A 26,602-nucleotide genomic window follows, 5' to 3' on the forward strand; every position below is an offset into this window, starting at 1 on the left:
AATCTGCTACCCTTAGTTTGCTTGAGGAGTTAAGGTGCTTCTGTGAGAAGAACAGGTTTCATGTTGGCACATTATTTTCACCTTAATGTTCGCTTGTGGGCTGGGAAAGCCACGGAAAAGAAAAGAAATCTGAAGAATTTCAGCGTGTCTTCCTGGTTGTTTTTTTTCTAAATAATTAAGTAGAACCACTACGCAATTTAACTGAGAAAGGCACTGAGTTGGGAGTTATTTTTAAGCATTTTAGCTGTAGATAAAATTGATTACTGGTCGTACTTAGCTGTGGATTAGCAGAAGACAAAAATGTAAAGTAGGGCAGATTCTTGGCATCTGCTTTTTGCTGATAAATTTTGTTTTTGCTCCAAAGTTTGCCTTCCTTTTTACTCCAAACCACCCCGAATGTGATGTTTATGTGGAAACAGATGTTCCAGTTGTGGGAGGAAGGGCATGACATGACCTCAGCACACAGGAGAAGGCAATCCCTGCATCACTCTTCATTTGTGGTACAAAAGGATACAATGAACAGCAAACATTTATATTCCAGAACTGCATTCAAATCCAAAGCTCAGCACCCACGTTAGAAATGAAAAGTAGATTTGTTCTGGTCGCACAGTTCCATGGCTAAGGAGTGGAACCCCAGTCGCAGACCTGCGGGCTCCTTTTCTCTGAGTATCGTTCTGATGGGATAGAGCCTAATTCCAGGTCTGGAGCGCAGACATCCACCTACATTTGAAGTCCTATATTAAGGATTCTCTGCAGATTGATTGAGGCGGTTCAAACCCTTGGGGGATAGACGGAAAACTGGTGCAGTTGCTGTTCCTCGCATCTCTCCCCAAGCGGTGCAGATGAGGAAAAGCTGCTCTTTTTCCATCCATGAGTATGAAAGTATTCTCAGCTAGCAGGTCTGAATCCACATTTACACAGTATGCGTTTGCATATCCACAGATCTCTGAACTCCTGCCTACCCAAGGTTTGAATCCTGGATTGTATGCTATGTATGCCTTTGTAACACGGTCTGAATTCAGATTTACAAACTTGTTTCTCGTAGGAACATGGTTCCAATGCTGTAGGAGACCTTCCTCATAGAGGCCGGAGGAGCCGAGCGCGAGCTTGTAAGGGAGGCGTGGCTGTGGGAGGTCCCCGCCTCCAGGAAGTAGCATGCCCCTGGGATCTCTTTGGGAAAATTTTCTGGGAGGTCCATCCGTGAACGAGGGACAAATGAAAAAGAGCGGTCGTCTTTCAGCAATCTGTAGATAAAATAAGAAAGATTAGAAGACGTGATCAGGTACTTTTCTTTCCTGGAGGGCTATTGCTTTAAACGCCCACTCCGATGAAAATTGTGTTTTCGGTGTTCTGAACATGTTCTCGTGGCATTTTTCTAAGGATGGAGGACATATATGAAGAAAATTATGCTGAAAATTGCATTTCTGAGTATTTCTTTATTTAAATCTTTGTGAATCAGAAGCTGACATACTAAACCCTGTTTGAAAAAGAGCTTAATTGTGACATAGAAAATACAAGCTCCCTCCTCCAAACTCTCGGCAACGGGCAGGGGAAAGGGGGGCGGGGTTGCTCTGCACCGAGAGTCCCCACTTACAACTATGTCCTTGAAAACTACATAGGTTGTTTGCTTTTATCTAAGGCATCTATGGCCTAATCATAATAAAAAGACCACTGGGAACCCTTTAATAATAGATCAAAAGATGATTGGAGTGGGTATAAAAGAGGCCCAATGTGTCTCTGGTAAAATGTGAAGGCAGGCACAGATACTTACTGATATGTCGTTGGGCTAACATTGATGCATCTTGGATGGCTCCCCGATTCAAACTTGCTGGCTAAAGTGACATTATTCCCAAACAAGCAGTACCGAGGCATTTTGACCCCCACCACACCTGCCAGCACCGAGCCTGTGTGAATTCCTATCCGCAGCTGAAAGACAAGAGGAAAAAAACACATAAGAAAACGTGTCAAGTTATTGAGTTAGAGTGTGAAGCAACACAATCCAGAGCTATAAAAAGGTGACAGGGGTCTGTGGGAAAATCTACTGAAGAAAATGTCTTAAGCTTAAAGGTTAATATATAGTTATATAAAGATATATTAAGGGTCAATCAAGCAGCAGTTGAAACAAGCACACTGTTACGTCTAAACATTGACTATAACTGGGAACTGGACTGAGTGAGTGTGATGTCATTCATAGAAAATGGTTTACTCCAACCAAATGAAGTCAGTTTAGTAGCCATATTTTAGATGCTGCCATCTTGCAGCCAGACGATGCAGTTGTTGCTACCCAATCTGTAACGTCTACCCATCAGTCTGCGCACGTGCAAATGTTACGTTACTTCTGCTATCGCATTTTACGGTCAGAGAATGTCTTCAGATGTTAGCAATGATAATAAGCTCTTAAAACGTTTATATCAATAAAACTGTTTATAATAATAAAAAAGTTTACTTTAACATTAAAATATTTTTTATTTTAATTTTCTGATAATGAATTACAAGGTTTAAAATCTTGAAACAACAAACGTATTAAAAATATACAACTTATGTGATTAAATCTAAATCAAAATAGGTCATTTTTGGCAATGTTGGCCACATAGAGGAAGTAATGTAATATTTGCGCAGGCACGGAGTGTTTGGGTAGCCGTTACAGATTGGGTAGCAACAGCAGTGATTAGTTCAAGTTGGTCTAAGTCAGCATTCCTATGGCAACCATACTAGCCAATCAGGAGTAAGCTTGTTGGAAGTCCACACCCTCACCACTTAAAAGCGGGTTACACAAAATCTGTCAATCAAATGTTTTGAATGTTGGATGTGGGGGTCAGCAGGCTCCACCTACTTTTATTTTAGGTATCTGATTGGTCAGTTTGTAACTTGAATAATGACAGAAAAGATTTCGTGGATGCATGAATGGATGCATAAATGTCTCTACAGAAGTCTATGGGAAATCAACACACCAAATAAGGTTATGTGTAGATGTGTTCCTTCTCCTGACATTATATTGTAAAAATTCAAAGTAGTCAAAGTAGAACCTTTACGCAGGGATCACTCATAACCTCCTAACCCTAACAACATCTGACCCAGTGCACTTACTTTCATTGTTTATTCTGCAGGACAAAGGCTGTCTCCTGTTTACATGTCTGCTCACATCCAGTAAGCAGAAGGGGTTTTGCAGAAATCAAGCTCTCATGCTCCTGTAAATGTTTTCATCTAATCTGATGTCCGGTGGCAGCAGATTAAAAATTGCACTGGGGGGATGTGGAAATGACTCAAATAAATAATTGATCGGATCCCCTGTTTGCAGCAGGTATGAGCCAGTGCTTATGTTAAAAACAGGTGTGGAGCTGGCGCTGTCAAAGACAGAAATTATCACCATTGTTTTGATCAGGGAATGCTACATTTAGAAGATCTTGGACTAATGGCTTACTTCTGAGTTACTGGGTCACTAGTTTTTTAATAGGCTTTATCCAGTTTAGTGATGAAAGAGGGAGGCAGTTTTATCCCAGCTGTCACAAGGCAACAAACATGCTGCATCCTAATCCCTCCATAACATCAATTAATGTCAAAATCATCCGTCTAAATGGAAAATACTAGTATGCTGTACGTTAAATAAAAAATGGTTGTAATGAATAGAAGCTGCTCAGCTGAGGTCATGTTATGGCTTTCTGATGAACACATTTTACAGCTTTAACACACACAGAAATCGTTGCAACCACATAGATTTCCAATGATCATCTTCGGCATTTTAACACCTCTCAATGGAGCCAGCATTCCAGCACACTGCATGGTAGCCATGGCAACAACGGCTGAAAGTTGTAGCGAGCCAGAACGAGCGCAGACAGACAGAAAGACAATGGCGAGCAAGGAGGAGAGAGGGGGAACCTATAATTAGATGGCAGGACCTTGACAGCACAAGAAGGGAGATAAAGAAAATGAAACAGACAGCGAAGGAGAGCAGGCTGGCAGGTGCAGCCACCCGTCCTATTTCTGCACCTAAACTGCTTACAGATGGTCATATACTTGTCTGCCCCTACAACAGAAAACCACTCGCAAACAACCACTCAGAGATGCAAAGGCACAAATCTACATCTGTGCCCACTCTCCTCTACATTTGTGAGTCGGAAAGAGTCGACACAGGCCCCCCCCTTGCCTCGCTGTGAGTCCGCATCCAGGGCGCATGGCCTCCATGGAGCCCCAGAGCTAACGGTGCAGCAGCAGAACATGCAACCAACATCAAAGTGGCCTCCAGACCAAAGAGGAAAAGCGACTGAGACAGACAAAGTTGGATTCAATACGTTCTTCAGTTCATAAGATGCAGATGAGATTACTGTATAAAAGAAATGAAACAGTAATGTTCAATTGTTCCTGAAACCACTTTAGGTGTTTAAGTGTTTACTAGTACTTCACATCATAGATTTGTGTTGTTGATGAGTTTACAATATTTCACAAAATGTTAAAACGTTCTGATAATAAAACACAAAGCACCAAAACATTTCAGATGGAAAACAGCTTCAACATGAACAGATAATTATCTACTTACCCAAACTCATGACCATTGTTTAAAAAATGAGTGTAATAAGACAAATATGTTTGACCACATTTGATTTGAATTTGGATTTGAAATGGTTTATTACAAGCAATCAAATAAGAATAATGCAACATCAGTTATCCATTCATACAATGACGAATCAAACTTAAGATAATGCTATCCTAGGCACTTTAACATTGGGAGTTGGGTCATCTAGACCCACTAGACAGTGCGCTGAACGTTTTTTCTTCAATGATTTGTGATCTTCACTGGTGTCCATGGATTACATGAAATCTTTCCACCTTTATCCACCTTTGTCATGGTAGGGAGAACACACCAATGTAAGGGTGGGGTCATCTAAGATAGCACAAGGGTTAATAATATTGCTTGAAAGGGAGTGGAAAGAAGCGAATTGATATAATCCCACCCCGTTATACCGTAACCATTTTATTACATGATTCATCATTATCCGGTCCCTAGCTTTTATCAGACAGAATAACGAATCTTGAAGTATCAATAAAGCACATGACAAAGATGAATTACTTACTAATTATTATTCAAAAAATAACTTTTAGAAATCAACATGGCAAATGCAGATCATTTATCCAAAATATATGAAGATTATGTTACTCATAAAAGTCATGTACCGATATATGATTAATAAAAATAATACTATTTCAGTAAAATAAACATAACACTGTTTCAAAAAATTTATTAGCAACACTTTGATCAGGTATCAAAAGTTAAAATACGTGCAAAATAATGTTACATTAGGTCACATGAGGGTTAGCTTCAGGTTTACCACTGAAACTGTTATTTAAATGTGTCTATGTCACAAATATGTCAATCGTTTCATCCAGAAAAGCATAGAAAGCTATAAACTTATTTGTTTTAAGGGTTTTTGACAAAGGGAAAAAAACTGTTGAGGGTAAACCCAACCTTCACACAAAGGTAGCTGGAAAAGCTCCAACAAACCTGTGCCTGAACAGGAATAAGCTGGTAAAAAATACCGATGGATGGGTTGATGGATTGATGAATGGATGCATAAACGAATGGATGGAGGGACGGATGGGTGACTAGATGGATGGATGGACAGATGGATAGGAGATGGACAGACAGATGAATGGATGGACAAACAAATGGATGGATGGATGGATGGATGGATGGATGGATGGATGGATTGACAGACGGATGAATGGATAGTTGCATAGACGGTTGGTTGGATAGATGGATGCATAGACGGTTGGATGGATGAATGGATAAATAATAGATAGATTGGATGGAGCCTTGCTTTCATTTCATATCAAAGGTTATGGGATGGAAGTCAGAGTTCTGTTTAAGCCTTAAGTCAACCTTATCTTCGAGAACCTTTCTTTGTAGCTTGTAACCATAGCAGAATAGTAATTAACTACATAATAACAGTATTAATGCCAAGTTGGAACAGTGATTTTAGGAGAAACCTTAGTCACCACACACTGCTGTTCCTCCAGCAGCAGCCTTACTGCTTTTTTGTTTACAAGCCTGTAATCAGCTTGAGCTTCTGCAGTGGTTGACCCCACTAAAGCTACATGACCCTTCACTTTGTGGTTTTTGTTGTTGTTGCTCCTAAAAGCTGCTTCATTCCAATAATACCAAACACAACGTGGTACTGTTGTGTTTACTGACCACCTTAGTGCAAAGCTAATAACACCGATTGGTTATTACAGTCACTGTATTCATCGTAATGAGAAATTTTGTTTCATTAATCTGTGTAAATAGACAATCAATGGCTGGATGTTTGGTTGTGTAAGCCTGTAGCAGTAAGATGATTAAAATTTTTAAATTATATATCTAAAAGGTTTGCCCAAACACTTTTTTTCAGTATGGTTTTATAATTTATGATGTTTTTACATCAAACAGAGGATTGTGTTCTCAGACTTACAGATGGGGGGAAATATAAATACAACATCTACTACATAATTACTGTCAGTAACAATGTTTTGATGCATTCTATTATAAAAATAAACATCATATTCTTGGTGAAATAGTATTCTTCGTAACGTGTAAATAAATGCTGCAGCAATAAGAATATTACTATATGTCCGTCAAAATATGTCAGACTTTTCCAAATAACTGCCGTCATATATTTCCACAACATTTTTATTTAAAACAATTTAAAAAATGTTATTTATTTTGTCAGTGGATAAATGTGGCTTTTTGATTATCATTTATGTCCAGATCCTATGAATGTTGCATACAAGCCTGTAAAGGCTAAACAATTCATAATGGAGTTGAGCTTTTGCAGTGGTTTGATTCAAAATGTTGGCAGATAACTCAATGGAAGATGTAAAAGATCTTTGTGTGCAGGAATAATTATTATAAAATTAACTATTTAAACACATCTCATTCTGAATATAACTTTATTCTGATAATCAGAAATCCTTTTTTTTTGTTCTTACTCAGGATTGGGACGCTGGCATGCATGTGCAATGTCTACTGACAGCAACTGTCATGTTGTTAGAAAAGAGCAGCTGTTTTGGGCATAACAGTAAGTCCCTGACCATATCAGCATCCAAAATCCTGCAGACACTGCAGATGGCTGATGGTCATAAGCTCATAGGAGAACAATAATCTCCTGACAATACAAGGCTGCACTCGTGAAATGAGCATGCAAAACAAAACAGTGTCATTTAAGAAAAACTACTGACATTCAGATATTTATTCCACATGAAGAAAGAGAAACTAGCTCACATATAAAAACAAACCCGTACCCTCCTTGACACGCTTGTTCTTGTCTAGTCTGAGAAACTAAGCCGGGTTAGGGCTCAGTTGGAAGACCACCTGGGACTACCAGGTCTTTTAAATTATTGCAACCAAATGAGGGTACTATCCAGAGTTTCCATATGTATTCTGTAAATGAGAACTGGTCTGAGTGACCCCTCCCTCCGGAGTTCCAAACAGGAAGTACCTTCTTGTCTGAAGAAGAAGCCAAAAATCCCATAGACAGAGAAATAAACAGCTATTGCTAAGTCATTCTATTTGTCAGACTAACCATTCTTGCTCTGATACATCTTTTATGTTCTTGATGATTCTCTTTTTTAATGAATTTTTACTGTAGTTTAAGTTATTCAAGTTATAAACTGGGCAATCAGATGCCTCAGTAAAAGTAGGTGGAGCCTGCTGGCATCTACGTCAAACGTTGGAAACCTTCGATGGACAAAATATTTTGTCTAGCTTGCTTTCAAGTGGTAGGGGTGTGGACTTCCAACAAGCTCACTCCTGATTGGCCTGAGTATTTGCCATATGTTGACTCAGACTCAGACCAACCACTGCTTACTGATGATATCTGGCTCCAACTTGACGGCATTCATATTGAGAAAAAAATAGCCCCTGAATTGATTTAATTTGGTTGAAGCCAGAAGTAAACGATTATCTATGGATGACGTCACACTCACTCGGTCCAGTTCCCAGATACAGTCAATGGTCAGTCGCAGAGGGATGGGTCACACAGGCACCAGTGTCCACAATAAAGAAAAAAAAATAAGAAGCCAAATAACAGGAGTAAATAGTGTTTGGATGTGGAAACCCCAATCTGGGGAGGCCAAAAAGAAAAAACAAACATACTTTGAAGCAATAAATTGAGTAGAATCATCCAGATGGATTTAATTGCAACATGTTTTTTCACACTTCACTCTTTTTCTTTGTTTCTGTCTCCTTGAATAATTACGTTGGTGTCTCACCAAACGTCCTCTCCCAAAGCTCTTGTAACAGTTTGCATAACAGCGTAACATTTTGCTGGAGCTGAGTGTACTCACTGAGCAGCGCTTATCAGGATGAAGTGGAGTATCTCCATAACTCCATTTTATGCAAACACGAAGGTAAAAATGAAAGGTTTGGAACACGGAAAAGCAAGAGTTGAAGAAGCTAAAAAACACGGCAGAGGTTAAACGGAGCGAGAGGTGGGATAGAAAAGAAAGGCATGACAAGGGCGGCAGCGTAAAAAGACTAGGAGAGCAAGAAGAAAGACACACATGTAAGCACTGTGCAGCAGGCCTAAAAATGCTTGGCAAGGCTCTTCTATTTTGAGACAAATGGACGTCGTCTGCAGCACAGCCGTGTACAGAGGACTGTCTGTTATTCAGCAGCTTCTCTGAACACACGGCCTGTCCCTTAGGTTGCAAGCACATTTTCAAATCAGAGAACAGTCAAGTGGGCAGCAGACACGGTGTCATTCCGTAAAATTTCTCAACATGCTTTTCTTTCGAATTGCTGTTCATGTTTTATTTAAATTAGTGCGATTCTGGGCCTGGAAACACTTGACCTTGAAAATTCGTGTCACAAATATGAACCATCAAGAGAACAAAAGAAATAAAATAAAATAAAACAATAGAGCAGAGAAGCTACAGTACTAATTTTCAGCAGAACCTCAGCTAAATAAAAATGAATTTCAAAACATGGTACTATAACACAATTTACTGGGTAAATGCAGCAGGAAAAATACAGGATGATTGTATTTTTATGTCTGTCATCTTTATTGTGTACATATTTGAGTAAATAATATAGCTAATACATATAATATACATCTAATACAGCAAATAATTTTTATTGCTTGTGGTTTTCAGGGACTTACATAACGCTGGAAATGATCCCACAAGCTTGAAAAGCTGCGTGCTTATGTATGATGGGTGACCTTGACCAACACTGGACGAAGGACGGGCATTAATAAATCCTTTTCTGTCATCTGTTTAACTGAGTTAACATTAAAACCTGTCTGGTTTTTTGCTTTTGTTTCCATGTTTACATTTTCAGTCAAACTTTACTAAAACACTGCCTACAAAAATGTTAAATCATTCCTTTTTTTGTTCCAAAAGCAAATAAGCTTTGACTTAAAGACAGTTTAAAACCTCGGTCAGACCTCCTTATATTAGCTGTAACTGGGTCAATGAAAACTTTTATTTTTCACCAAGTTGATGTATATTTATGAATCATTCCTTCATGCTGCAAGATGAATGAATGTGCCACTGGTTTGTGTGCTGGAGAAAATGACACAAGACTTTTAAGAAAATTAAAGCTTTTTATGTTTTAGAGCACAAATCAAAAAAGTTCTAACTAAAAGACTATCGTTTGTAAAAATGAGTTGTTAAATTATTATGTAGTAAATGTTTATAACGAAAACTGCTAAAGTTATTTTGAAAGTTTGATGTCAAGCTAAGAGTAAGATTTTGCCTCTGAGGTTGCTAGAAATATATATATTTTAGCCAAAGCAGCTGGGCCGCCCAAAATACCTGACATCTAAAAATACTATTGCGAGTTCTGTTCAACCTTTCCTCAGAACATCAGAACAAATCTGAGAGCGGTTCAATTGAATAAGGTTTGTCTCAGAACGCAGAGCAGACGTCCACATGAATGAAGATTGATGCTTTAGACCTTCACTGCGCTCACGTCTGTGTGTCATTGGGAGAAACAGTCAGTATGCTGATGCTGCAGACATTGCCGTGTTTATGTGCAACACAAAAGGTACATTAAAAGCTGGCCCAAAATTTCCAGAAGGCTGAAAAGAATTCAACTTATTTTGCACAAAGATTTTCAATGTTCAGACACACTATAAATAATATGCACAAGCAGTATCACAACTGATAGATTTTTTTGAGTATTAGCATTGACACATTTTAATTTTAGCATGCAAGCTTTAAATATTCTGGCATGTAACGATTTATTGAAAGAAGTAAACATTGGCATATTTTAAATCTTATTTTTTAGCATTTGAGCATAGGCTAAATCTAACAACCTATGACCAAGGAAACATTTGCTTCTGCTGTTTATTCATGTGACTATGCCTTAAATGTTTAACCCTTGCATAATGTTTGTGCAAATGCCAGACATAACTGCATTGGCGTGAGATAAACACAATTTGCATTTTGTCAAATAAAGCAGGCACACCAGACTTTGAAAGGTATATGCTTTTTTTCTGTGCTTTTTATATAACAAACCATTCGTGTTGAACTCCATAAAGCACAACTATTCAATCTTGCATTGTAACTATCTAACAACCTTGACAAACTGCTGTAACACACCACAACTGTGCAGGAACAGTTACTGTTAGCTGTAACACCACAAATCTGCAGCGACACAGTTACTGCTGGTTTAAACACAAAAAAAGTCGGCAGTATCACATTTACTGTCAGCTGTAACCAACTATAAGTCTGCAGTAACACACTGAAGTATGCACTTATGTATTTTTAATCCACGTGCCTCCACAGCTCATCATCATCCACGAATATCACTGTTTGATTGGTACGTCCCTGCAATTCTGATCCCATCATGCACCCCCTAAATGCAATTCACGCAACTGAATTGTCAGCATTCAACCTTTACATAACAGGTGCACACAGACAGACAGACTTTGTGTATTTATATATGCTTTTCTCTGAGTATTAATTTTTTTACTGTAATATGTGGGCATTGTAGCCTCACCCATGTAGAATTATCATCTAGTCATATAAATGATTCACATTTCTACAAAAAACGTCATTCTGGCATACAGGATGAGTGGATTTTTATTTTTTTATTTTTTTAGAAAGATAAATATACGAATACCATAAGAGCTTAGCCTCATATACAAAAGGGGTTTATACAAATAAACGCCTCATGAATCAGAAACTACACAACCCTCTATTGTAAAAGTGTAATCTGTCTAACACAAGAGGCTTTCATCTCTGATCTGTTTGCTCACTGACTGGACAGGACAAGATTTGCAGGTTTGGTTCCAGCCAAATTATTGGGTTCCCATTTTTATAATGGGAAGTGTAACCCTTGTGCTATCTTAGATGACCCCACCCTTACATTGACGTGTTCTCCCTACCATGACAAAGGTGGATAAAGGTGGAAAGATTTCATGTAATCCATGGACACCAGTGAAGATCACAAAACATTGAAGAAGAAAGGTCCAGAGCACTGTCTAGTGGGTCTAGATGACCCAACTCCCAATGCTAAAGTGCCTAGGATAGCAAAAGGGTTAAAGGTAAAGACACTGATTATTTATGGGAACTGTGTGACAGTAAATGAAATAAAACTGGTTTGTCTAGCATATCCATTAACTTTGGATGGTTTCAGTGGCCAAGCTACAAAGAGGCGCTTAAACTGTAACCCAAAGTGAGGTCACCTATAAAACAATGAAATGACAAACCTAATTTCTTGTTAAACAACGTTAGACATACCTACACAAAGTAAGAGGAAGAAAAACTCACTTTTATCGGTTTCCCATCCGGTGTCAGCACTTCATCCGATAGTTCCATCATCTTCAGAGCCATGTGGGCAATTGGTTTTGCATGACTATCAACCTTCTTGTGAAGTCCTCCAGCCACACAGTATGCATCACCTATTGTCTCAATCTGGTTGAGAGAAAAAAGTGTTTAAAACTTTAATCAGCATTTCTTTTCTACCAAAACTTAACAGCATCACAAAGCTTCATAAAAATCCATCTCTTGTATAAGGATTTAACCTTTGATGTCAGAGAAAAGCTTCATAAGATCATAAAAAGAGCATTTAGTGGGTTGTATATAATCACAGTTTCCCAGTATTACTACAGTATATATTTGGGGGGGGGGGGGGGGGTCTTTTCATGCTGGTATTAATAAAATCCTAAAAGAATCATGTGAGACATTTAGCAAAGTAAAAATACGCTGCATAGGCAATGGCTATTTTAAAACTAGACAGTAAAAGAGGAAACAAGAAGTGTCTTTGTTCCAGCTGATTGCCAAAAATAATATTTCTACTCTGAGAAAAGATAAAAAGATCTGTCAGGTATGGGATCATTTATAGCCCGTGAAAGAGACTGCCTGAAAAATGGGTCTGATTTAAAATGGAGAAAGGTTAATGGTGGGCATGACAGGTTCAACTCACCCAAATATACTTGTGCTGTTTCCTGTATTTATTATGAGCTCAGAAGCAGTTCACAGGCTAAACATTACAAATCCTGCTCAGAGCTTTGAAGGCTTTTTAGGCTTTTTTTGTCACTACTTCACTAAGTATATTCTAATATTACAGTGCTTGCTAGTTTTCGATGACAGCAAAAAGTGGTTTATGTGGTAAATTTGGGATATGTGAAGATTTTAGGGTGTTAAAATAAAAAGCCTTCAGGTTTTGTACCCCAAAGATCAAATTGAAACTATTTTGAGTTAATGTAATAACAAAAAAATTTGTATCTCAAGTCAACATAAAAAAATTACTATTAAAAAAAGGCCTACAACAGTGACATCACATTTTCTACTTTACCTTTAGTGATTCATATTTTTCTATTTGACTTAAATTGGACGGATCACTGCTGGACTTTCAACAAAGTGATGATGATGAACTCAACAAAATCCATCAGGAGGCGTGATTTAAGCAAAGGTTCCGTAAGGCTTTTCTGCCAAACACTGGCGTCAACCTACATACCAACTGTAATGTCCGTGATGCTTCAAAAAAACAAATGGACAGCGGCATGTCACACTAATGTGAACATCACACCAACCACCAGCAGCCTTGTAGGATTCAGTGTCTTGCTCAAGGGCTCTTCGAATCATGCAGAGGCAAGGTGAGAACCGAATCTGGGATCTTCCCATCAGAGGTCGACCGTTGTACCTCTGCACCCGTTTATGGTTATCAAAGAATTCTGCACCAGAAATAAATGTTTTGGTAGAATTAAAATATGCCAGCTGCAGTCTAAACCAAATGAAACCAGAGGTTTCAAGCTTTTGAAAATGAGATTCTTGTCATGGAGGGGCCGAATTTTTTCGAGGTCGCAATGGTCTCTGGTTCTTTTGACCAAAAAAAAAAAAAAAAATCATTTTTTATTGCAAACACCTGAAGTTTTATCAGTTTTGGCACTCAACCCTGAGGAACCTGCAAAGCACACTGAGCCCACATATTGCATAAATGCCTTCTAACGTGGTGATAACCCTGGTACCAAAAAAAAATAAAAATGGCAAAAGTAAAAAAATCTATTAAGGCTTTGATGTCAAACACTTCAATGACAGAGTTGGTGAAGAATCGGGACAGTTGATGGAGAAAAGGAAAAAAGACTTGGACAGCATTCTGCTCTCATTAAATCCTAACCCAGTTTGCAGGTAACCATGACAACGGTGACAAAAAGGTGACTCAATCTACCCGTCATGTCCTCATGTCCCTTCTATCTGTTTGACACACAAAGCTACGCTCATGGAAGCATAACTTTCCCCACCTGGGAAGTGATGTTTCTGTGGATAAATAAATACCTTAACGAAGTTCCAACCAAATATTCTAAGGATGCAAACAAACAATGTTAGACATCCGGACTGAAAAAAAAAGGAAAAAAATTAAAAGGCTGGAATTGGAGCTGAAAAGAGGAAAAGAAAGCAGGCGCTGGAGATGACGGTAACCAGGCTCAAAGCCAGACTGTCAGATGGACAATATTGACACATCTTTGTTAAGCTCTCACAGACGGGCTATTAATCACGTACTTTTTCCACAACAAAAGTGCCCCCCCCCTTGCACACATATGTGTATACAGACCTAGTATGTGGAGACAGGGTCACACAGAAAGGTTTAGCTCTGACTCAACATGTTAAAGAGAAATAGAATATTTAGAAATATTAGAAATATTTAGAATAATAGAAATATTTCCCAAAACTACTTCTTTTTAGGAAATATATCTTTCTAGGAAAACGCAAATCATTAAGTAAAGTCCTTCAGACTGAAATTTTCCTTTGAGACAATTCTGACAAATTAAATCTGTTTTTCTAGACGTCAGAAAAAATGTTTCAGTGTCAAAAAAAAAACTTTCATACCTTATAAACATCCAGGATGCCACACTGGTAATCAAAGCGCGTGTAGAGTTCGTTCAGCATTGAGATGACCTGCATAGGTGTGCAGTGGGCGCAGACTGCAGTGAAGCCCACAATGTCTGAGAACAGCATGGTGACGTCGTCAAACTTGCGAGCAGGCACTGGCTGACCCTGCCACAGTTTCTGTGCCACATCACCCGGAAATATGGAATACAGCAGATCCACTGTTCTTCTTTTCTCCTCCTCCAGCGCCTGGTGGGTCCGCTCTAATGTGGCCTGAGAACAAACAGAGGGACATTTAGAGCTTTATTATTCAGAGGATGTGGCCGTAAGAAAGGTGGCAGCGATGGCCGCAAAATGAAAAGATAGAAGAACGCTGCTGATGCATAAAAAGATGTTTAACCTAATTTTTTTTCCAGTGTTTGGTATCTGTGCATGCTTGTGTCTTCATTCACTTTGCATGATTCAGTTAGATACCATTGTGCAAGCAAACTGCCTAAGAAGCAGCTATTTATAACTCTCGCCTGGAGGGGGGAGACTGATGCAACAAGCAATCTCAGAGGATTGGGTCAAAACCCACCTCCCGCAAAAGAATGCTTTAAGAACCAATTATCCAATAGGAGTAGTCAGGGACAACAATCAGCATTCCTCCCCACTGGAAATATCCACAGTTCAGATGAGGGTTTTGTCTGAATTCCCTCCCTAACCCCCAAAAGGCTGGGGCTATCAAGTGCCCTGGATTTAACATAAATCGGACACATGCTGACTCATTTTTTTAACACCAAATATGACTTCACCCAATTTCCAGAGTAAAAAACCTAAAAAATATGAACACCATAAATAGTAATGAATCCACTATTTTTGATTTTTAAAAACTTGGAAGATTGATAATAAATAAATCTACATACTTTTTTTTCAAATCACAAATTGTTCAAACAAAATGCATATATATTTGCCTATATATTGGCCTATATTTGCCAATCTCATGAGCATTGCTGCTCACTGGTTTCTCGTAGAGACTTCTGGTAAATTTCAAGGGCACTGAATTGTGAAATTGTAAATTCAGACACCCAGAAAAAATGGCCAAAGCCTTGTGTGGTGCACTGATCGGAATACGGAAGCCGCTTGCTTTTATTTATTTATTTATTTTGCCCATTTTCTTGTAATACCTATATCTACCTTTCCCTCCCATTTTGTCATGATAACAACATCTACTATGACAAGGAAAACACTAGTGATAACAAGACCACGAGATAGAAAAGTAGAAACTCCGTCCTGCACCTCTCCTGCATCATTCTGTAACCGTGTAGACCGCCTGATCCCCTCATCTAGTCACTGATGAAATTGACAACAAATGCAGGATCACTGAACTGCACCCGCCTGCGCAGCTGCAGCAGCGCAAACCTTCTCTATAAATTACTAGGACTGATTTGGACGTTGTTTATGAAGACAACATCAGCACAAGCCTGAGTTACGACTACAGTAATATTGAAATAACAAAATGATCTGTTCTTCTGGTGTTTTACATTTTCTCTGACTAACTCCTTTGTTTTACTGCAGATTGCAAAAAATTTAAAAAATCTGTTTATTTATCTGCACTATGCCACAGGAGAAACTTGTGTTTTAATATCCTAAAAGTTGGTAACATCTCGTGACTTTCATTTTGTATTTACAGTATGTTAGAAGGTCTCTGTAATGAATAAAACAAGCAACATGAGCATTACCTTCAGTTTGTCCATTCTTTTCTTCAGGCCGTCCTGCGCCTTGGCCTGCTCCCCCACCAGGATCACATCCCGCGTGGCGTCGTGGATGGGGATGTCTGACAGGTAGAGGCCCCTGCCCATCAGCTCCTCCAGCTTATCAACTCGTGGCGAGCCCAGAAACATCAGCGAGCAGGACTCCGGCACGTGGATCATCTGACCCTTCAGCTCCATTACCTGCCAGGGAAGTAAAGCTGCGGGTTACTCCGAACTTTGACTGGTTTACTTGTTGGCCTGGACATGCTACGCCGTTCAGTGAGACAGTAAACAGCGAAGCGGAGCAGTTGATGCTCATTATTGACTTTATTATTGACTGTTGCTCCCATGACCCGAATAAGCAGCTAAAGACAGATGGAAGTTCTTCACATATGTGTAAAGGAAAACATGTTTTTCCCCTGTATTTGCTCCGTACAGATTTGACCTTTATTTGCCCGCAGACAACCCCTATCCACCCTTAAGGATAGTTGGGATTAAGGCTTTAGGCAGCATGTGGTTAGTAAGTTTTCTCCTAGAAATGAACCCATGATAGGCAGTTCTGTTACCACAAAACTCTAGATTTTTTCCAGAAATCAACAAATCGAGCAGAAGCCACAGCCATGGTAATGAAGAATCGGACAGAGAAGCACTTTTGTTCATGTCTGAGTGTTCGGAGCTGCTCTCCTAAAGCACGTCGCCCACATTCTGTTCATTTAATTTGTCTTAACCTTGAGACAAATTAAATTGATACAAATTAATACTTAAATCATCCCAAAAGATGTAGGGACGAGGCAAGGAGATTGGTGAGGCTCTGTGATAATACCACTGACAGTATCTGGAAAACATCAGTGGGATATGTTTGGCGTGTTGCTTCACATTCTGTTCTGGGGCGCCGAGATGAAAGGTATGTGCAGATCCTGTTAAATGTTCTGAGCGCAGGTGTGAGGAGGACAAGTAAAACAAGCCTCCCTGTTCAAAGCAGAGGATAAAGACGGAAACAAACACACAAGCCTGCAGAAGGGTGTGTGAGGAAAGGTCTTTCAACACCATCGCTACAGCGGCTCGGCTTATATCTCCTATTTAGTCCATTTCCGTTCCTTACTCGATTTTAGCTCCTGGTTTTGCTTCTTTCTGCATCATTATCTGTTCTTTAATCCTGCTCCTCACTCCCTCTGTGCACTCCCCCTCCGACTCCTCCATCCCCTCCTCTCTCTCCCTTTCTCCATAGTGTCAGAAAGATTATTCCGCCGGTGAGCACATTGCAGCCCTGTTTTATTTATAGCACATTCTCTCCTATGCCTGCATAATACATACAGTCTACATCTGCACATGCACAGTATTTCCCTGAACGCTTCCCAAAGGAAGACGTGCATGCTGCCTCCGCTTGTCTGTTATGCCAATATAACAAGTTGCATGCCACATATCTGCACATGTGCAGCTCCCGCAAGCAGAGGTCAAGAGATGCCCATTCACGGCAACCCAACTGTTAATGAATCATTCCATCAAAGATGCTCTTATTTTCTGAATTTCATCATTTTATCGGTTTCAACAATCCTCGATTAGCCTAATACCAGAACAAGCTGCCTTAACAGGAAGGCCATAGAGCACACATGCCTACTTTTACCAGAAAGAAGAAATGCAGAACATTTTTATTTTAAACAAAACAATCAGACATATCACACCGTGACAGCATGACTTTAACCGAAACTGAGCCAACAAATGCTGAAAAAGAGTCTGAAATGCTTGGATAAGCATGTATGTTAAGTTCATCAAGAGATCCTCTCAAGTAATGCAGCATCACCATGTGTGAAGGTTACATTAACAAAGCAAGAAAATCACCAACAACCATCAGAAAGGTTTTTTTTTTATTTCTGCACCTCAATTCATAATGCCTGCAGGTCAATTCCCAAACCGTGAGTCCGTCATCGTTACACGGAGGTAAATGTCTGTCCAAAAATGAGCCCAACAGTTATCAATAGCTTCTCAGAGGGAATGCAAATATATCATGTTGAAGGCACATCTTAAGTCTGATTAATCACAGGAGCACTGTGAAAATGTGTCTGTATGAAATCAAAATGGAGACGTGTGTAAGATGTGTGTGAAATGGGTTTGTTCTGTAGCAGCAGAAGCTTTGCAACCTTAAGTCCTTCACTTAAAGATTTGTGTTTTTAGACAGACAAATGATCGTGCAGGTGGCCCGTAAGAAATATCAAAGTCGTAGACTGTTCGGTGAACCCATAGAGTGAAAATGTTCATGCACATTTTATCTAGGTGCATGCTGCAGACGACAGGTCGGAGCGAACACTTAACCACTATGCAACGGTGATTAAAGGTGAAGTACGTGAGATGCAGACGCATCGTACACCTTATGGTTAGAGCACACCTCGTGCAAGCAGCAACAGGAGCTAAGACTCTGACCATACTAATGTAAGGCCACTGTATGACAGCATCACCCATACGTCATAAGTGTGTGTAACTTCCATTGGCCTTACAAATACTTCACAATACACTTACCACACGCATGACAATGGTATGTTCAATTTTAATGACATCCCTTGTGAAGGCCATACGAGCCTCAAGGGTTTTTCAAGACACACCTGTGCTCCCTTTGAGATGTAGCCTCTCCTCTCTACGACCCTCCAAAAGTACAACCCAAAAACCCAGATGGGTCAACGGCCCATACGGGTGCATGTGACTAAGGCGAGTGCCATGCTTTGAGCTCAGTTATGTTCTTTTTCCACAGCTGATCCTCTTCTTTTTAGTCCTTTTGGTGCAGAGTGGCTCCGGTTTTTGCTTCGTCATGTTTAAGTTCATGTATAAAGTTTGAGTGACAAAATTAGTTCCTACTCTCAGCCAGGTCTTTTGCATTTGGGTTCTACACCACCTCCATCCCTGACAAAACATGTAGCAATGGTTCAATCAAAGTCCAAACATTAGACCAAAGGAGAACTGTCACAAACCCAAAGAGTTAGAAAAAGGGTTGCTGAAAAAAATTAACTTACCTCCATAAAAACTGTGTGAACCCTTTAGAAAAATTAATCTACAGGCTAAGCAATCTGTGTGTCTTCAGTTGTTCCAGAACCACAGCAATACTGTCTACTCCATGAAGCTGCGTTAACTTCAACCTTTGATGTTTGGATGTGTTTTTCTTTTTTAGACATGACTTGTCAGTTACAGGAACAATTGGCGGTGTAATCTGCTACTTAGTGCGGTTGTGTCTGACCGACTTGGAAGGCCCACACGCTTGACATGCTAACAGCTATCTCCATGGAGACTGTGGAAAAAAACCAGGGACAAAACAGAATGAAAAATATGCCCTAATGCTGCTTTTGCAAAAGTATCATCTCTACCTAAATGTCGACTTCTCATATCTGCAAAAAAGCAAACCCTAACTATTTTGTAAAAACCAGGTTTATAAATAAGCTGAATGACATCTGACCTCACTTCTGCCCATAAACATTGTTTCATTCAATTCTAATAGAGCAATATAGCCTCAGATCTTGACGGTATGCATTCACATCTTCAGTGTCAGAGGAACAATAATTCCATTCTGAAGGATCGACAAACCAAACAGCTTCAGGAATCAGACTGCCCGGCATTTACAGGATGTGTACATTTAATTATGGAGGCATGATTTAAAGGTTGCCAATATATTACAGGCCGATGAGCAAGACAATCCAATTACTGTTATTGTTCTGATAAAAGGATGTTAGCCAATAACAGGACAGTCTCCGCTGTTTCCAACCAGACTGAGTGTTGTTCTCTGGTCGTTGTGTGCTCAAAGGCATGACTGAAGACTCGACAAACAGTCGGGCTGCAAGCTTCAGTCAACACAGAGGACATCGAAGCTGATCTGAATGCGTTTATAAAGAAATATTTTCACCTTTTTCCATGTTTTTACTGACTAAATGTTTTAGAAGGAAACCTCAACTGGTGGCTCACATTAACTAATACCTTGATTTGTTTTTAATTCTGTCCTGGAGTGAAGGGCCAGATTGTTTTCACAACTATTCTTTCTTACTGCTGTTTGAGCAAGAATTTGGCCCCCACCACACACTCAAAAACTCACCAAAATTTGCACTAAAGCTAAACTGGGCATCCCTGCCCTTAGACTCTCCTTCTTGGTAAGGAAAAACTCCAAAAAAACGATTCCGGAAAAAAAAAGAAACCTCAGGGATGCACACATGAAGGAGGGATCCTCTCCCAGGACGGACAGGCAATGTACCAGAACTCTTAGAGAAGAATTAGCCTAACTCTACATGTTTAAATAGTTCAACAGTGTTTGGAATATTGTAAAAGTGTAATACATGAATCCCTGGCTCAAGCTAAACAAAACTATATGACATATGATATGAACATGTCAGAAATATAGGCATGGTTAACAAAAAACCTCCATTGACAAGGAAATCTAAAAGTCGTGCTTATAAACTGCTGTGAGCAGACGCTGCTGGACTTGTTTTCCTTCCACTAATGTGTTGCTTTTGCTTTTCTGTCATCACTTTTCTCTATAACAGCTGCTTTTCATTGCTTCCTTCCACTTTAGAAAGTATATTCCTGCCTCCTCATTCCGCGTGTCTGTCTGCGTTTGACTCTCACTCTTATTTTCTGGATTACCACTGAACAAACGTGCACACGCATCCATGCATCCCTGGAGGCACTTGAGTTGGCCTAGTTGTGCACCCCTGTTAAACTCAGCATGCTCCTCTGTTTCTGCCTGCATCTCTTTCATTACGCCAATGAAGGAGTAGGTAAGTGAACTGTGAGCATGCAAGGCAAAAGGAAAATAGTTTGTCAACACAGGTGAACCCCCGGTGAAAGAGAAGAAGCCAAGTTTAGGGTAATAATGGATGGATGGATGGATGGATGGATGGATGGATGGATGGATGGATGGATGGATGGATGGATGGATGGATGGATGGATGGATGGATGGATGGATATTCATTTGACCATCTGAATAGAAAGCAGTTTGTGAACAAAAGTAGAGCTTCTTCCCAATTGTTGAACATTTTTTGCGGTGTTCCACAGGGGTCAATACTGAGACCTCAATCACTGATTTTGTGTGTAAATGGTTTATTTTTAGGGTATCCAATATGCTCCAATTACTGTAGTTATGTGTGCTGATGACCAGTGTTGGGAGTAACAGCATTTAAGTATAACAGTGTTACTAAAAGGATAGTCACATTTGCATTCATAATTGGTTAAGGAATCAAGTGGGCGGGGGCATGCAGACGCATTCTCCACACCGTGCCTGCATCAAAACAACAGGAAACAGCCACGATGGTACGAAGAGTGAAGGTAGCCTTTTCAGCCTGGACATAACAAGAGTGTTTTACTTTAGATGGATAGATGGTTTCTAACGCAGATTGGAAATGAATCAGATTATAATACAATTGCTCATTTTTGTCAGCAGTTTTGAAGCAGGTGACAAAAGGTGTAAAAAAATATATCTTTTAGTGTCTAGTTTAACAGAACTCATATCTGTATTTGATTCAATTCAATTCACAGGTTTAAACATTGGCAGAGTTTTGCTTTAGCGCTGTTTTGCTTTAGGTCACCGCAAAAGAAAAAAGGGCATAAGTTATCGATCTCTACTTTTATGTATTGATTTTTGATCTATAAAGCTTGGATTGATTCAGATCGATAAATCAATTTTATTAACCCAGCCCTAGGTATAAAATGTATTCAAATCCAAATTATGTTTTCAGTTTAAGGCAGCATCTAGTGAAATCAAAGGAAAGAAACCAGACTTTTATGTGCTTTGGGGCTTTGGCTGGAGTCCTACCCAGCACTTATCAGGCATAAACCAGCAGAGAGGTCACAATCCCGCCAAAAGCCCACATTCGAAAAAACAACCATCCACATCCTCACCGCTCTTTCTAAGTCCCCATCATTCTAGCGTGTGTTTTGGGGTTTAAAAGGAAGATTTATACTTTTTGGAAAACACACAGACTGCAGACAGATGAATCCCCACAGGGTTTAAACCAGGTGTGCCTTCCTGTGTGGCAGCAGCACAGAGCGCGTGTCCCAAAACGATGTTTCAAAATGAAGTTACTTTATCACAGCTGTGGTTGTTACACCATTCAAACAGAGCTGCTCTGCTTCTCCGTCACGCTAGAATGCCTCTATCCATCAGCACCTCTCTATGAATGCAAATCCACACTATTCCCCATCGATTTCTCACACTCTGCAGGAAAGTCGGGTACAAAGATATACTGGAATTTAAGTTGTGTTGTATTTGAACTGCAAAAGCACACATCTGTGTGGTTGTGTGTCACTGAGTGTCCGTTTTGTCCTAAAAGGGTGTTATAAAATACACAACGGGACCAAAAAGCTCTACAAGTTTAAAGATGATAGATTTAAGTGCATGTTGATTTCATAAAAAGGGATGCAAACTTTTGTAACAAGAGGAGAAACAAGTCTGTTGCATTAAAGTGCTGCCTGCACTGAGGCTCTATTTTGTACCAGTAATGGTTGTTCTGCAGACCATGTTCAAGGACTTTCCACTATGTAATATAATTTGGGATTAAGTTCCTGCAAACATATTGTCATGTTTTTCTGCATACAGAATTTAAAAACTATAAAAATATAATCAGACTCTCAAAAGCATAAAACATATTTATAATTTGGATTCTTTTTCACAAATAAACATTTTTTTTCCTTCTTTTTTTTCTTTACTGTTCACCTTTTATCTTAGAAGAGGAACAAATTGTGAATTTTCAGGTTGCCATCGCCATAGGCAACAGAGAGCTACAGAGAGATAAGACGAAGAAGAACTGTTAAAAGGCCTGGAGATAGGAATAGATGCAAAAGAAGAACAAAGAGTGAGGCCAGGGAACAAAAAAAAGAATAACCTACACACAGACAGACACAATGAGACATGTGCTTAAAATCCCCAGAAAACAGACAAAAACGAAGACAACGAAGGGGAGGAGGGAAGTGAAACAGACGTCTAATGGATTTCGTTTTGTGGGAAGACTTTTAAAGGACTTTTATTTGCACGACCCAGCAGTTAAAAGCCGAAAAGACAATAAATTAGTCCCCACACGCACACAAAGCTGCATTATCTTGACCAAAATTATTTTGCAATACTCACATACTTACACAAAACCACAAACACGTTAATTTATGTGAAAGAGGAAAAGTTCACATGAAGGCTATTAGTGTTATTTATGTTAAAGAGACATTTTTAGAATGTATAATTGTTATAAATTACATTGAGTTCTAATTTATTATTCTAAAAAGATCAATTAGGATCTAAAATCGTATTTAAACTCAAATAAGAGGGTAAAAAAATTCTACATTCATTTATTTATTCTGCTTTTAACACTCATTTATTAGTAATATTTCCCTCTGGAGCGCCACCTTCACCTCCTCCTCTGGTCTAAGTTGTCTGGCTGCTCTTTGTGAAGGTATAAATAGTAAAGCGAGAGGACAGTGATTTTTCAAAGCCTATTCCTCTGAACAAACAAACCGCCAAAGCTGTGATTTATCCGCCTCAGATCAAAGGTGCAGTGAATGTCCAAGTTTTCTTTGTTCTGGGCTGTACAGGTGCCCTGACGACGTCTACACCAACAAATCTGGCACAGGAACCTCCAGTGGCAGGTTCGTTTTGAGAGGAAACCTTCGGTTGATGATCTCTGAATTGAGAGGATTTATTCAGTTGAAGCCGTTGACGTCACAGACGGGTGTAGGAGTTGCGATCGGCTGTGAGCTCCGGCTAAAAAAGCTTCTGCTGGTCTTCTGATAACATCTCATGACTGTTCACTTACAGTTTCAATGACTCATCTGAAGATGAATATTGACTTTTGACCTGAAGAGTCTGGGAACTTGTGGATATTTTTGAACAAAAAGCATCATCTCAGAGGAGCCAGGTGCTGTGATTCATCGGTTTCATGAAACCATCTTTTTATAAAAGAATACCTCAGACTTTGCAGAAAGCTGGTTTATCAAAAGAAATGGAGAGTCTTATCGTTCAGGTTATGCCCGGAGATCCAGAAAAGTGTCTGTTGAGGAAAACATGATGCAGAGGAGAGCTTTTGCCGGTACAACCTCTTTACTCTCCCCTGTGTGGTCACCCCTGTGTTCACACGGAGCAGAGAGATGCAATTTGCCCTTTTCAGGAGGCCTCTGAATGTCTTCTACAGAACAAATATCCCCCAGGCGGCGAGGACAGAAGTTAAACTGAAAATCGACGTCAGACCGCTCAAACACACACCCACGGTGCAGCAAGGGGGAGAGGGGCCTCTTTGCCTTGGCTGGTGCCCATCTATCTCTGCCCTTTCTGGTGAAAATGTCAGCCCATCCTCTCCTGAGTCTCCTTTTTTCTGCTTCTCCACCCAGGTGACACCAGATTCACAGAGAAAGGACAAGAAGAAGAAGAGTAGCTGTGCTTGCCCTTAAACAGTCACATCCTTTCCTCTTCGTATAAAAGGAAAAAAAGACGACAGTGAGGAAAAGACGCTTTTTCCTCACTGATTTATTTGTGGGGTTTTTATCACCTAACAAAGTAAATAGTTTTGCCATTGTTACATCAGTTCTCCTCCTGACCTTCTGTCCTTTCTCTGGTGTGTTTTAATGACCTTTAAGGGGCTAAAATGTGAGCAAGTGAGTTTAGAGCGATTGAATGTGAAGTCACCCATAGAAAATGGTTTACTTCATACTCCAACAACAAAACCAAAACATATTTCTCAGGATATCCAAAGGAAATTTTGAAGTTATTATGGGATGACCAAAGGACCTATGGCTTGGTGTCTTTTTTGTGACAAAGTGGGAAAGTTAGCAATTTTCACAATTTCTCACCATATGGGAGAAGAAAACAGTTGTTCGAACGATCTTCTTGAAATCTCACACCCATACCATCAGGTTAAGTCTACAACCACAACTGAAAACTTGTTGACTTTGACCTTGGGAAGAGGTCAAAATCTTGAATTTTCAACAACAAAAAAACCCCTTTGGTACCAACTACAAAACTTGTCTTAGGGATTTTGATCTATCGCCTCCTAACACCTTGAGCATCACTAGGAAGCTACTTGGGAAAAAATGTTGTAATTAAAAGTTTGTCGATTATGAACAGGATTGGCGTGGCGAGCTTGCAAAAGTGGCATTCGCCTACTTCTTGCACATTTCAAAAATTTCTTACATAAATTGTTGTCTCAAGCTTAACAAAACAATATGACATATGATATGAACATATTAGGAATGTGGGCGTGGAAATTGAAAAGTTTACTTTTGCAGATTCTTCCAAATACCCTGTTCGTCACCCCCAGGCGACCTGAAAATAAAATGGTTACTGTGGGAAGAAAACCAACAGAAAAGCCATCATGTTAAGCTCTGACCAGGGTGGCAGAGGAGAGAGGTAGGGCGGGTCAAAAGGGGGCGGTGAGGGCAGGGTAGGGAGGCACCTGCAGGCTTTAGTTTTTTTTCTTGCTTCCTTACGTTGTGTGGTTTTTTTTTTCTTAATCTTTAATTTAGGCTACACTGCAGCTAATTTGTATACTAAATGACTCCAAACATCCCTTTAGCAGATTAGAGAGGTTGCAACACAGCCCTGTTTACCTTTAAACTTCCACTTTTAAAGCTTTAAATCCCGGCTGCCCTATGGGGAGAGTGATTAGTCTATAAATCCCTAAACATAGCACTGTCGTTTGTAGTAAATACAGTCTACCTGAGGTGCATGTGTGTAGATATTTTCCTCTTCACATCTTTAGCAAAAGCAGAAACAAGCTGCAGCTCTGCTCTGTCTGCATGCTGTGTGTGCACATGCATCTGCAGCGCTGCACGCTTTAGAATGAAAAGCTAAAAAAAAAAAAAAAAAGACAATGAAAAGCCAAAGATGAGACCAGATGAAGCCTGGCCTGCAGCACAACAACTATCTCAAACATGGCAGCAGATCTTCAAAAACTTGAAAATCTTTTATTTGGTTTGTTTGTTTCTGGGTAAGAAATGTCTTTTTTTTCCAAGGTCTTGAACTTTTTTTTTTTTTACCACAGAAAGATTTCTTTTTTGTCAGAAAGAGAAATAATCTCGTTTGCAGCAAACGTGTGTCGTGAGGAAGAACTTCAAACCCATCCAGCTTCTGAGAAAGCTGCACACGATGCTAAAACATCACTACTGTTCAATATGTTGACATAAGTAGCAGTCTTCTGCTATATTAGGTTTCAAAATATTCAGTGCAACTTTAAGCCTCAAACAGACTGAGTCAGAGCAGTGATCCAGCTCCGCTGTCGGCTCTGTTTAGCATCACAGTGTTTGCTGCTGTCACCCAAATCCTGTGGAAATCTTCCAATCGGGAAAATGCTTAGAACTTTAGAGTCAAGCCTCATTCCTCCTGTGGAAAACCTCCCAGGATTAAAGACACAGAGGAGAAAGAACATCAACATGATTGTAACCTCAGACGAGCTAATGGGTTTTCTCATTCTTTTTTCTAAAAAAACTATCAGCCAAACATTACGATCACTCCTGTCCAAACGGTGGCTTGGCAGGCAAAAGGATGTGATAAAAGAGAGTACGGTATTCTGAGTAAAACTACAACTGTTTAATCCCAATGAAACAAAAACAGATT

The 26,602-nt window shown here is 39.6% G+C and overlaps 1 protein-coding gene across 1 annotated transcript in view; it reads right to left on the bottom strand.

Annotated features, from left to right (window-relative positions):
• Positions 1-516: 516 nt before the first annotated feature.
• Positions 517-26,602, bottom strand: part of gucy1a2 (guanylate cyclase 1, soluble, alpha 2) — a 41,482-nt gene continuing 15,396 nt past the window's right edge. Inside the window, 5 exon segments of the mRNA NM_001104688.1 lie at positions 517-1,244; positions 1,772-1,926; positions 11,749-11,892; positions 14,308-14,580; positions 16,029-16,241. Coding sequence (NP_001098158.1) covers positions 1,025-1,244; positions 1,772-1,926; positions 11,749-11,892; positions 14,308-14,580; positions 16,029-16,241 — 1,005 coding nt within the window. The 3' untranslated portion in view covers positions 517-1,024.

This window comes from Oryzias latipes, chromosome 13, assembly GCF_053564925.1.
Source record: "Oryzias latipes strain Hd-rR chromosome 13, Olatipes_Hd-rR_3.1".
Classification (NCBI taxonomy): Eukaryota; Metazoa; Chordata; class Actinopteri; order Beloniformes; family Adrianichthyidae; genus Oryzias; species Oryzias latipes.